The sequence below is a fragment of the Nymphalis io genome, chromosome 1, assembly GCF_905147045.1.
Source record: "Nymphalis io chromosome 1, ilAglIoxx1.1, whole genome shotgun sequence".
Taxonomy (NCBI): Eukaryota; Metazoa; Arthropoda; class Insecta; order Lepidoptera; family Nymphalidae; genus Nymphalis; species Nymphalis io.
This window is the reverse complement of record NC_065888.1, coordinates 5,600,369-5,613,040: the sequence shown is the minus strand read 5'-3', so window position 1 is coordinate 5,613,040 and position 12,672 is coordinate 5,600,369. Positions and strand designations below refer to the sequence as shown.

General features: G+C 32.8%; 2 protein-coding genes across 8 annotated transcripts in view; one reads left to right on the top strand and one right to left on the bottom strand.

Moving 5' to 3' along the window:
- LOC126768734 (guanine nucleotide exchange factor DBS-like) overlaps nucleotides 1–12,672 on the bottom strand; it is a 76,355-nt gene that overhangs the window by 39,252 nt on the left and 24,431 nt on the right. For 6 of the 7 annotated variants that reach the window (XR_007669255.1, XR_007669253.1, XM_050487013.1 and 3 more), the window contains exons 2-11: nucleotides 6,316–6,517; nucleotides 5,557–5,647; nucleotides 5,096–5,326; nucleotides 4,700–4,833; nucleotides 4,384–4,503; nucleotides 4,196–4,316; nucleotides 3,024–3,174; nucleotides 2,764–2,918; nucleotides 2,095–2,265; nucleotides 1,551–1,673 (exon numbers count right to left, since the gene is read on the bottom strand). Coding sequence is in view for 5 of the 7 variants with exons in the window: in XM_050487013.1 (XP_050342970.1) it covers nucleotides 1,551–1,673; nucleotides 2,095–2,265; nucleotides 2,764–2,918; nucleotides 3,024–3,174; nucleotides 4,196–4,316; nucleotides 4,384–4,503; nucleotides 4,700–4,833; nucleotides 5,096–5,326; nucleotides 5,557–5,647; nucleotides 6,316–6,517 (1,499 nt within the window). In the remaining 2 variants the exon portion in view is untranslated. Of the gene's footprint in view, nucleotides 1–1,550; nucleotides 1,674–2,094; nucleotides 2,266–2,763; nucleotides 2,919–3,023; nucleotides 3,175–4,195; nucleotides 4,317–4,383; nucleotides 4,504–4,699; nucleotides 4,834–5,095; nucleotides 5,327–5,556; nucleotides 5,648–6,315; nucleotides 6,518–12,171; nucleotides 12,219–12,672 lie in introns of those variants that run through there. The other variant, XM_050487042.1, reaches the window with a different exon arrangement.
- Nucleotides 3,370–4,190, top strand: LOC126769405 (E3 ubiquitin-protein ligase CCNB1IP1-like). Its single transcript, XM_050488166.1, has one exon. It carries the CDS (start codon nucleotides 3,373–3,375, stop codon nucleotides 4,147–4,149), a length of 777 nt encoding a protein of 258 aa, XP_050344123.1. The 5' UTR covers nucleotides 3,370–3,372; the 3' UTR covers nucleotides 4,150–4,190.

Below are 12,672 nucleotides of genomic sequence, written 5' to 3'. Positions count from 1 at the left end.
ACTTGACATTTACATCAATTCATCAAATATACCGAGTTTAATTTAAAATCCCGCCGCAGTTTATCGTGATACCAGCACATTATAAAACACATTATATTAATATTTTATAAACAAAGAACGAGACAAATGCGATTTAATAACATTTCTATCTTTTTTACAATTTCACAAGAAGCTTTAATGGGATAATTGGGGTGAAATGAATAATTATAAAAACGTTTAAAATTTTTGTCAGCACAGTAATAATTACTACTTTCAAGTAAAGTGATTGACATCAAAATAAATAGATTATGTGTTGTCTTTAAAGACTTTGCATATAATTAGCGTTAATAATATTCAAAATGCATAATATATATTATTAGCCTTGCAGTAATGATACCTTGTGCGACCTCCACGCATGCTTTCTCGCACTTTCTACGCAACAACTACTGGTTTTTGCATATTTTTGCAAAGCAATCTGGACATGTAGTACAGTTCCTTATACGTAACGAGTTTAAATTGTAATAATATTCTTATTTTAATTGAGTCGTATTTTTTACGAAATGAAAACTATATCTACTTATTTAAAACAATATGTAAGGGTAACAAGATTCTACATTGTTTTTTTTTGTATTGTTTTTTTGTGTTATGACAGGATATTGGATATACAGATAAAAATAATAGGCCGTCTGACCGAATTTCTTCAATACAAAACAGATACTAAGCAATTAAAGAAGATTATATTGCAGTCAGGTGCGCATTAAAATAGATGTAGATACTCTCCATTCCTTCAATTTCATACCCCGAAGGGACCGCAATCCAACGACGGGAGAGAGATTAAGAGCAAGCGTGGGACTTGTTTTTATGTGCGCATCGTGACTTTGTACTCTAATATCGCCAATTTCTGACTACTATTTATAATTCCTTTACAGAAAACTCAAGCCAAACATTTACACAATTGTAATAGGTTAGGAATGACTTTTAATTAACTAAGTCAAAAATTAATTACATGTAATTTTTTTAGTCACGGGATACCATCAATCGTCCTTCGTTTAACCGAAATGTAGTTGGATTTCATGTCACCAGATAGTACACGGACTAAACGACAGCATTTGTACGATCGACGCATCGTTAAGAGTGAATGAGCAGAATATTAATCATAGACTGCACACGCACGAAAGTTATACACTAAAACTATACGATCTTGTATTTTCGTTATTCAACTATTTCGTACTATAATTTTCATCAAAACCTCGACCTCTTAGTTCTATATTCAGTCAAAAGTTGAAGTTTAGGTACCTTCTATAGTCAATAAAGAAGGACATTGACCTCGTAGTTTGGTCTTAATTCCCAGGAAAACTTTTGGTCATAATGCTTCGTCAGGCACCTGCTATTTTGCCAAGAAGCAATTATGTATTTAGTTTTTTTTATTTTAATACTGAGCGAGCTAATGTAATGAGATGCACCAAGAACAAATTATGCACATAACATCCAGTGGTCGGCGCAGACTTGGCAGTGTAAGAATTGACATATATGTTTTACAGTACAAGTGTCACGGGAGAGGAGCGACGTACCTGCGTGGCGGCGACGTGCGGCGGCACGGCGTGCACGGGCCGCGCGGGCCGCGCCGCCGCGCGCTGCAGCGACGCGCGCTTCACCGACACCATCAGCCACACGTCCTCCACGCGCTGGCACACCTGCGGACCCTCTCATGTAGCTCTCGCTCGCTCGAGTGTGGTGTCGTTTGGCGACGTATATATGTATATTTTTAGCAAGTGTAGGTACGACCATTATTTTATATTTAATTCATTTATTTATTACTCAGCCTTAAGACTGGGTCAAACAGTGCACGGGGCGGACTGACAGAAGGCTAGACTGTACTGTACTACATAAAGCTAGTTAATATAATTAATCGATAATGATGAGATCAGATCATTTTCTAGATTTAATTTCAGGTTTATTTTCGGGGGAATGGAGGGTCAAGGGGAGAACCCCTTGTCCAACCAACTCTCTCTCTTAATTAATGTCTACTATAATATTAATAATTTATGAAATTATAAATATTTAACAATTTTTAGTATCGTATAATTTTTGCCGCAGCCTAATGAGCAGTCGTACTTGCGTGACGAGCGCGCGCGTCTCCTGCGTGGCGGATTGCAGCAGCATGTCGCGGAAGGGCTCGGGCGCGTCGAGGCCGAAGCTCTTAGCGTCGTCCAGCAGCTTGTCGACGGCGATGAGGCCGCCCTCGCCCGCCAGGATCTCAACGCCCGTTGCGCACCATTCGTTTGCCTACATTTTGATGAAACGTTTAGTAATTGTAAGAGATACTGGTAATAGGGCAAAGGAAACGAAGGCTAGCGAGCTAGGGCAAGCTAAAACCTATGCTCGTACACACTGCGGACTCTGTAAAGATCTATTCATATCTATCAGCACTTTGCATGGCAGACTGCAAAAGTAAATGTTTGTAGATATATCCACCGACAAACGGCGTAGCCGTGTTTTTACATATATCAGAAACTTGTCATATAGAACTAATTCGATATTTTTTTTGTCACCAGGCACAGACACACTATATCACAGACAAGCAAGATGCTAGCCGTGGGCGCCAATCCTGGAGTCTAAGATATTATGCCATGCTGACTCATTCTTAAACACGTTTACTGTTACAAAAAATATGTTACGGCATCCAAAGCTCTATAAAACATAGATTTTCAATTATTTCTATATATTTTTGTTTTTTTGTGAAAAATTATACATAGATTGAAACGGACAGACTATAAAAAATACCTTATCTATCCTGTCCATTAATTCTCTTGCTTTTATTAATAACAGACTTCGTTTTTGTATTTTCTCTATCAATAATGAACTCGTTCGCCTCAATTCTTCGCATTTGGATTCTATGTGGTCCACGGAGCTTAATGGATCTTTCATTAATTTTTCACCTAAAAATATAATTTTAAAGCTATAATAATAAGTACAAAATTTAAACTCATATATACATGTCATGTTTTTTTTTGTAATTGAATAATGTATATGTATACAATTACCTTCTTCGATCACTGATGAAGCAGCATCCAGATCGCAGTTGCATAGTTTTTCAAACTCATTCGCTTCTTGTATAAGGCCGTCGACCCTGACTGCTGTTTCGCCCACCTCAGTCATATCGCACGCATTCTTTAGGTGGGAGTCTAAAGTGGCCTAAATAAAATATTATTAAAAATAGCATACATTTTCGGTCATTAAAAAAATAAATAAATTCAGGCCAACGATAAAAATTAAAAAATCATTTGACACATAACCTCAAATTTATATATTGTTATTATTCACTTACAAATAGTAAGTGTCTTGTAAACGTCAAACTAATGTATATACCATACACTTTAATTTGAGATTGAAATGACTTTAGATATAGTGTGCAATTTTAGAAAATGCAGAAAATCTTTGTCGAGTCATGCGTGGGTCACGACATGTTCACATGCTTTTTGCATCGAACATGGTCAAAGGGAATTTAAAAGGAACGCAGAGAATTCTTTAACATGTCCAGCGTGTGGTAGTGAGTTGCGAGATAAATTTGACGTAATCCAAGCCGATCTTAAACCAAGCGAGACATTTAAATCTATCGTCCTAGCGGGCATGAAGCCAGATGTTATCATGGATATAGCTATGCGTGCAATGTCATTCTGGTCATACCAAGTTGAACAAGAAACTTTATATCAGGAGAGCGTAGCAAAACATTCTAAAGAAAAACTTCAATGTTTGGAGGAAGTTAATACGCTAAATGTTCAGAAATTAAAAGCAGAGTTAGAAACGTGCAAACGTAAAATAAATTCATTACAGGTAGAATTCAATAAAAAACGGAAGCACGCAGAAGAATTAACAGCACGTTTAGAGGAGAAAACGAGACAAATACAAAAACTGACATTCCAGCTCGATGCTCAAAAACGAAAAGAATTTCGCTTGCCAAATTTCGAAGAAAAAAATGACAATCAAGAGTCATGTATCAATATTACAGAATTGTTTGGTAAAAGAGCCGCATCAGAAGCTTTTATTTTTAAACCGATGAAAGATACTGACACATCACGTCATTTGATAAGCTCACCAAAAACACCGTTGTTTGACTTTCGGAAAAAGAATAAACGGCCTGGTTTTCAATTTAAACCAATTCGATCATAAATAATTCACTTGGCTATGCTATAAATATGTAATTAAGTGTAATTACCTGCATTTGTTTAAAGTTTAATAAAAATGTTCTAAACATTAACCAATGATTTAATTTCATGGAATGTTTCTGCCAGAAACTGTCGAATTGTTTTTCAGTCTCTTCAAGTTGCACCAGTAATCTGAAAGAATTCATTTAGTAGGTAATATTTAAAAGAACAAGGATGCAATTTCTGGAATAATAATTACCTTTCAACAGCAGCTACATGGCTTATAATGTTATAAGTTAGATTTGGTTTTCGCACTTGTGTCAGTAGCTCCTCGCCTTGAGTTGTTGCTGACGATAATTCAGTTTTTAAAGCTTTATATCTAAAAGAAAAAAAAAACAATATAGCATACTAATCAGTATATCGGCGTTCATTCAAAATTTAATTAATCTAAAAGCACCTAGAAGAGAATTTTCTATTTTTCGGTATTACTGTATATAGATTTTAATATTAACAATTTACTTAAATATAGCTTAACTAGTAATAAAAAAAAATATTTGCAAATAGTAACATTTTACCTAGATTCTTGACAGTCTAATAATTCTTTGGTTTGTGTTGGATCATTCCCCATGTCGCAGTCCACTATTTCGTGCATGAAGTCGTCCAGTTTACTTGATATCTCCTTCATCAATGTTGAAAACTTCTCCAACGCCTGAAATTTATTTTTGTTTTTACAATAACCGCAAAAATCATTTTTATTATTCGTGACTGAATTTTTTTCTCAGTATTTCGTAAGGCGATCAGCTCTTTACGAAACTTCCTCTTTTATCCACATGTGTGATTCAGAGCGCAAGGGTGAAACATCATTGAAAAGGTAAATTAATATATGTCGTTTTAGTTATAGATATGTTTGAATTTGTCATTACTTAATATTAAAAATAAATGGTTGACTTGGAAACTTTAACTATACTTACGATTCGCTGTTGAATCCATTCTGAATGCGAATACTGCAGTTCGCCGCCAAGATCCGGCGTAAGTTGAGATCTATCGAAGTGTTCGTACAACTCCTCCACACAGGAACAAACCAGAACTCGGAAGCGAAACTCCTCTTTGAACAGTTTATTGCTAACTTCTGATAAAGCTTTTTGGAGGAAACTTGCTGGTCGTAGAACATAAACAGCGTGAATGATACCCGGAAAAAACTCCTGAAAGGAAATGTGTAATTTTTTACAATAAATCAAATAAATTTATCAGCTCAAATGATATTTCTTTTATAACCAGCAACGACAAGTAATAATTATCTTTGAGAGTTTTATTTAAATATTTATTTTCAAGAATAAATATTTTAGATAAATAATTGTAATTAAAAAATAAAATAACAGATTAGTAAAAGTACTAGATCACGCCTACAAGCAATTATTTACGAGTCACTTACCGATATTCGAAGAAGGACTGCCTTAACAGAATTCCATCGATCTTTTCTTCGATCTATTATAATATGAAATCCCATTTCAGCTTCTAATATACTGAAACAATATAAAAATCGTTTTAGAAAATAATGAAAATTACTAATGAAGAAATAAATACTGTCAGATTCTGTGAATTCATCAAAACTATCTTTAACATCAAAAAAAGATATTCTTGTTGTGATTAATATTATTCTGATAGTTTTCTCTATTATTTATTATATCGTGATTGTTAAAAATATATAATATATTAACTTTAAGCGCTTGATATCGATATATATATGGTACGATAATTAGCAATTCGAACCAGTTATTTTGGAAATACATATTACGATATATTTAAAAAAAGGCATGAAAAAAATGCAGGACATGCGAATGCTTAAAGATTTGATGGTAAATGTTTATATACAATAAAATAAAATATGTATGATTTTATTTTTCCCTTTAATTTAGTTATCTACCACCATGTGAATAGGTTTTTAAATGCTTTATAATATTTTATTTTATTTCGAAACAAACTACATATTATCTACGGGCACATATTACAAATACAATGGAGTTCGTTAATGTCAAGAATCAAGAGATTAACGATGTATGTAGATTTTTACACAATATTTGAAGGAAAAATTATATCACATTTTATTGAACGAGGATAATTTCTGAAATGGAGCTAATGATTCGTATTCGTATCAAGCAGGCGATGATACAAAATTGTAATAATTACTCACGAGGGCACAGAAGTGAGGTAGAGAAGGAGGCGGCGATACTCGGCGACGGATAGCACGTGGAAGTTGTTGTTGTCAGGAAATGTGATGAGTGGGCGATGGTCTCGCGCCAGCCCGCCCGTCGCCAGCGCGTACTGCGGCAGCAGCAGCTCGCCCACGCCGCGACCGTCCTCGCTGTCGCTGCCGCACCCATCGCACTCCGCTTCTGGAACACCCATCAATATAACTTTTAGCATTTCGTGTTAAATTAAAATGTAGGTTTTGGTAAAAATTATAACAGGCACTCTCTAATAATTGTCGCATTTTCTATAAGAATACCGATACGATACGATCGAAATGTTTCTACCATTTACTTATATTATTAAATAATCATAAATCCGAAAAGAATCTAATCTTATAATCGAATTTTATTCGGGGCTTATTTTTTTAGTTCGTTTAGCTTATGTTAGTTAAGCACGCGATCGGGTTTATGGAAACGATAACATTTTATAAGGTCCCATTTGAAATTTGATGTAATCGTGAGTTCCATTAAATTGCTTTTATGATAATTAATTCGATCATTAATCATTAATTGTAAGGTAAAAATTGTCTGAATAAAATGTTTTGCACCTTTTGTAGTTAAGATAAAATTAAAACCACCTATATATATTGCAGATTGTGTCTGAATAGTATTTATATAGGGAATACAGAGTTCACCTGTGTTTGCGCACACACTTTAGCGCTATAATATGTCCTGCGCAACTGGCTAATCTCCTTTGAGATTGGTCACCGTGGCCGAAATCTTATCGTAATCGAAATACATTGAAGGAGGACTCAATGTTTGAAAGTGTTATTTATCTATGCAACATAGGAAAGATGGTTTTAAATAAAATTTGTGTAGAGGTCATATTTAAAAAATAGAAGTAGAATATTACGATTATGTCTTCCTGGCCGTACGATGGCTATTAACAACGGATACTAGTAAAGTGCAGGAATATTACGATATACTATAAAAATCTGTGCAAAGATACAGTTACAGATACAAATATAGGCACTCTATATCAAATATATCAAATCCAGAGTAAACAGGTTTCTTATAGGCAAGCGTGCTACATCTTAGACCGTGTCGATGCTTAACATCAGGCAAGTCAACGGTCAAACGCTGGCCTATTAATTGTAAAAAAAAAATATTGCTCCATTCTTCATAATTCGATGGAACAGCATTCCAACACGACCGCAGTGAGACAAGGCGCGGGCCCAGCAACATAACGTGTTTTCTGAGGCGTGAGAATATAACACTGCCATCCCAATTCCTGGTTTCTATTGAAAGTTGCTTAATAGGAAGACCTTTACTGCCCGGACACAGAATTCGAACCCAATGCATGATCTGCAATCGAAAGAGCTTGCTGCTAGACCAACACGGCTTTTTATTTCCATTTTTTAGGTAGTAATTAAAAAATCATTTGACAAACCGAGGAGACAAAGATGGATGACCTATGTACTGAAATGCAAGTAAAATTAGAGTAAATGAACTGGAAGTGTATTATAAAATCGATATTATTTATTCGAACTGGTGGTAGAGTTTTATGCAAGCTGGTCTGGGTAGGTACCGCTCATCAGATATTTTACCGCAAAACAGCAGTACCGTAACACAACAATACCAAATTGTTGTGTTCCGGTTTGAAGGGTGAGTGAGCCAGTGTAATTACAGGCACAAGGGACATAACATCTTAGTTCCCAAGGTTGGTGGCGCATTGGTGATGTAAGCGATGGTTAACATTTTTTACAATGCCAAAGTCTATGACCGTTGGTGACCACTTACCATCAGGTGGCCCATATGCTCATCCGCATTCCTATTCTATTATTATTATTATTATATATATATATATATATATATATATATATATATATATATATATATATATATATATATATTAGTTTATTTCAACACATTGATGCAGTCACCGTTACTCATCATAAATCACGTCTGTTTGTAAAATCGATGACCAGCCATGTAGCAAACAGGTAAAAAAAACATCCAATGTAAGCAATGTTAGCTTATAGAGGGCAAGCTATAATAAGAAAAACATAACACTCGCATCCATCGACGTCAGAAGTCAAAGTGAAAATTGTTGGAGAGTTCCATTAGACTGGAACAATTAAACAAATACAGGTTACAATGTTGGTAAATACATCTTATATCATTGATCATTTCCTACAAAATCTACTTGATATTGATACGTATTTCTATCGTTTACGGTAATTTATTTAAAAAAAATACTAGCATATATCTGTTTTCGAGGAATTACTGATTCGTTTAGTCTATGCTTGAAGTTTTATAATAGCTCAAGGGGTCAGGAATAAACTTTTTGGCAAAGCCTTGGATCAATTAAGGTTTATATACAGCTAAGGAGTTTTTCGTTTCGTTTTTTGTTTGTTTTTTCAAATGCATTTATCTCAGGATCTCCTAGTCTGATTTGAAAATGTTTATTTTTTTATAGAGCAAGGTTCGAATTATTGGTAAGTAAGGTATATACTATATAACATTACGCTACGACTCAAGTGGGCGGAACAGTAACGTTTAACGCGAATGAAACTGCAATTTAATTAGTGGCTAAATACGATAAATATTCCATAGCTTTAAAATAATATACTCCATTTGACTGATTTTTGGTAAATCTTAAGGCGTAACTAATTGCGTAGGAGATATCAGGCGCAGGACCAACATCCTAACATGTTTTCCAAGGCATATGAACAATTAGCATTTCTAACTCCATAAGTTAGGGGTTTTAACAAGTGTTCCTTGATAGAATAACCCAGCGACTTATATTGCTCGACCCGTGATTCGAACCCAGGACATCGAGATCCACAGCTTTATGATTTATTACGACACAATTTTTCTATATATTAGAAAACTATATGTTTACTAATACAATGTTTAATATGAGATAATAATGTAAGAAACTTCTAACAAATTGAATTCCGTGACCCATTCGGTAATCTTAATGAGTTTATCCATTACCGAGTTCATTGAACTAGCTAATTTAATATAATGTACTGAACAGGTTTTCGGAGGTAATATTTATTACTTTATGAGTAGGCTCAAATAATGTGGAAATTTATGACAACCACCATTATTCCGTTGACTCCGCCGTGATAAATTTATAACGAAAACTATTATTTTAATATACATTCAATTTATTTTTATTTTCACAAACTGTTAGCTTGATTAATTGATAAATATTATAAGAATGAGTTGGAAATGAAACAAAAAATACGGGTCTCAACTCAGAACAAAAATATGTAACAATACAAACATTTATATAATATAGACATTCCAACGAGAGATTCCAATATAGGTACCCACACTTACTACAATTATGAGCGGTTAGTAAAAAAGCTCAGGTCCATTGAATACAAATTATATATTGGTATTAAATTTACTTGGGCCCTTTTGTTATATAATTATTCTATGAAGTAGTGTTTTTGTTGATTTCCACTAAAACCAATTCGACTTATGTTAATTAATACTCAGATGAGACACAACAGAACTGTTCGGTAAACGATTCAGAACAAACAGTTTAATCATTTATAAATAACAACAAAAAACAATCGTGTTTCATCGCAAAAAAAATAGTCATTTCAAGTGATAATCTCAATAAATATCTCCGGCTGCAACAATTCATGCGCCGGTCATTGCATGTAGGTAGTTTGAGACATATTAAACGTCACTGTTATATATTGCGTCCAACTATAATGTTCAGTTGTATTACTGGAGCAAAAAGAGGTAGATAAAACGTAATTGTCATTTCTTGATCTTGTACAGCTATGTTCGGGATAATGACTGTATGTTTTATAACGTATATATATATATATTAAACTTTTCTATATATATAATATAGTATATATTGTAAAACATATGAGAATCCTTAAATCAAAATGTTCAGACAATAGATACTTAAATTGAATTACTCTTGGCCGCTCCAAATTCTGTTACCTAATAAAATATGGAAGCGTTGCTGAAATTATTTTTCGAGTATATGAATTAAGTGGAATAAAATTAAACTAAAAACGTATTAAGTGGAATAAAATTAAACTAAAAACTAAATTCGATGAGGGGATGATTATTAATTAAATAGTAGGTAAAAGAAAACATAAATTAGAAGAAATTTTAAATAAGAAAATTCACTCCAACTCAAATACTTTAACTCCATTATTTTGATATTTTTTTAATGATTAATATAATTACGAGCATACTTATTTCGTATTATGTAACAAACGCATACGAATGATTGGAGTATATATAATGTTGGAACGAATTTAACCTTGCTGTCGTGTTAGTTAAATAGGATTTATAGTAACAGACCAGTGAATGATATATTTTTTTTATTTTAGTTTAAATATCAAGATAAACTAGAAACTGCACGAAGATAATCAAAACTTAGATAAACCTGTATTTAAAAAAAATATTTACATTCATATTTATTCAATGTTAATTATGTAATTAATATATTTGTAAAAAATGGTTATGAGAATATTTTTTGCAATGATTGATTGACTCTTACATTACAACTGATTTCTTTAACGATCTGATGCGCTATTGTGAAGGTCGGACTAGATTTTTCCGTCGGTGACAATGAGAAATTACCGGCAGTGTTCTCAATTACGATTCAACATAATACAATCCCAGGTTGTTTATTTATGTTTATTTTATATGTAATGAAAAACAAAAACGTAAGAACGAATAAACTTGTAACATATATACATATACTTTGTGTATGTTTATCACGCTTAAAATTATTGTAATAAAATTTTTTATAAAAATTGTTTTTTCCGTGGTTTTAAGCAAAAAGAAATAACAATATTAGCAATACAGACTTTAACTGTTAATTTTGTAATAACTTTCATAATGCATACTTAATGGCTTATAGTATTAATTTTAAACTTGGGTAGTCTCAATTATATTTATTATTATGTTAACATACCTACATATTTTAAGGCAATTTTATAAATATTAGAAAAAAATATATAAAGGAGATATTACTTACGACATTAATAATTCTTTTTATCGTTACCATAACGGAACACGCATTCAGAACACGTTACAAAACGGAACGCATGTTTTATTAAGAATCCATTTCTAAAATGACAGTCAAAGTTCCAAAGACTATTCCGATATCTATATAATATATACACAAATGTTCACTTGCCTATTTTCTGGCTTTTTATGAAGATATTAAACCGCATGTGCGCAATGGCGAGACGATATTTAATTCTACACATCGCGTGCGCTTGCGTCGTTCGCTCCAAGCGCGGTCAGAGATATATCTGAAGAATCGAGATGCTACAAATTTCATACACTTGAGAAATAGACCATAATATATAGTACAAACATCACTAAATCAGTCCCTGTCGAATGACATTAACTTAAAAAAAAAAAACACTAAAACACAATAATCTCATCGTTAATATGATTTGAATAATGCATTATTAATGTTATTTTCTACATATTATTTAAGAATCGTTGTTTTTCTAATTTTAATAAATTATTGCTTTATACTTTGTTATATTTTATTGTGTTTATCACCATAAGACATATTTAGTTATTTACGAAAAACGATATGTTATAATCGAATGGTTTAAAGTTCCTAATAGCCAATTATATTTTTGTAAAATTTAATTTGAACATAACACATAAACAACAAAAATAGGGTTTCAAATTGTAGCCAGTTTTAAAAACGACAGTACAATTTTTTTTTTTAATAATAGGTTTTAGTTAGAGAGCATCAATTAAAATAGCAAAAAATAAAATATGTTTAGAATACGGTAAATATTTTTGTTCACATATCACAGATGATTACAATAATAACTGATTATTACCATTGAATCCGAAGCACTGCATGCTTCTGCGCACGCGACAACAAGCCCCCGCCGTAATGCTCATACTAGTGTTGTCACACTCGGCCATCATTATGTCAATCGGTAACCTTGACTTACGACCTTACTTCACGGACACAATATATACCTTATCACAATAACATAAAGTATAAAATATATAAGTATATAGATATCTAGCACGTTATGCTCGCTCAACCGCAACCGATTCTATGAAATTTGAAGCATTTGTCGGAACGTTATCTATAGTATGCCATCAATCGATGAGATAACTGCGGATCAATATGAGATGATTCCGTTATCAACCTAAAGCTAATATGTATTATTATTGGAATATATGTAACGAGACTATTTCATTCGAATATATTTTAATTGAATTATGGCTTGTTTAGTAGAAAAATCTTATTTAGCTCATCGGTGAATCTATTAATGTAATCTATCAATGCATTTCGAATTTACTTTAGACGAAATATTGGAATAACATCT

Excerpts from the sequence above, each read along its gene's own strand:
- LOC126769405 (XM_050488166.1), top strand. The coding sequence starts at position 3,373 with ATGACTTTAGATATAGTGTGCAATTTTAGAAAATGCAGAAAATCTTTG.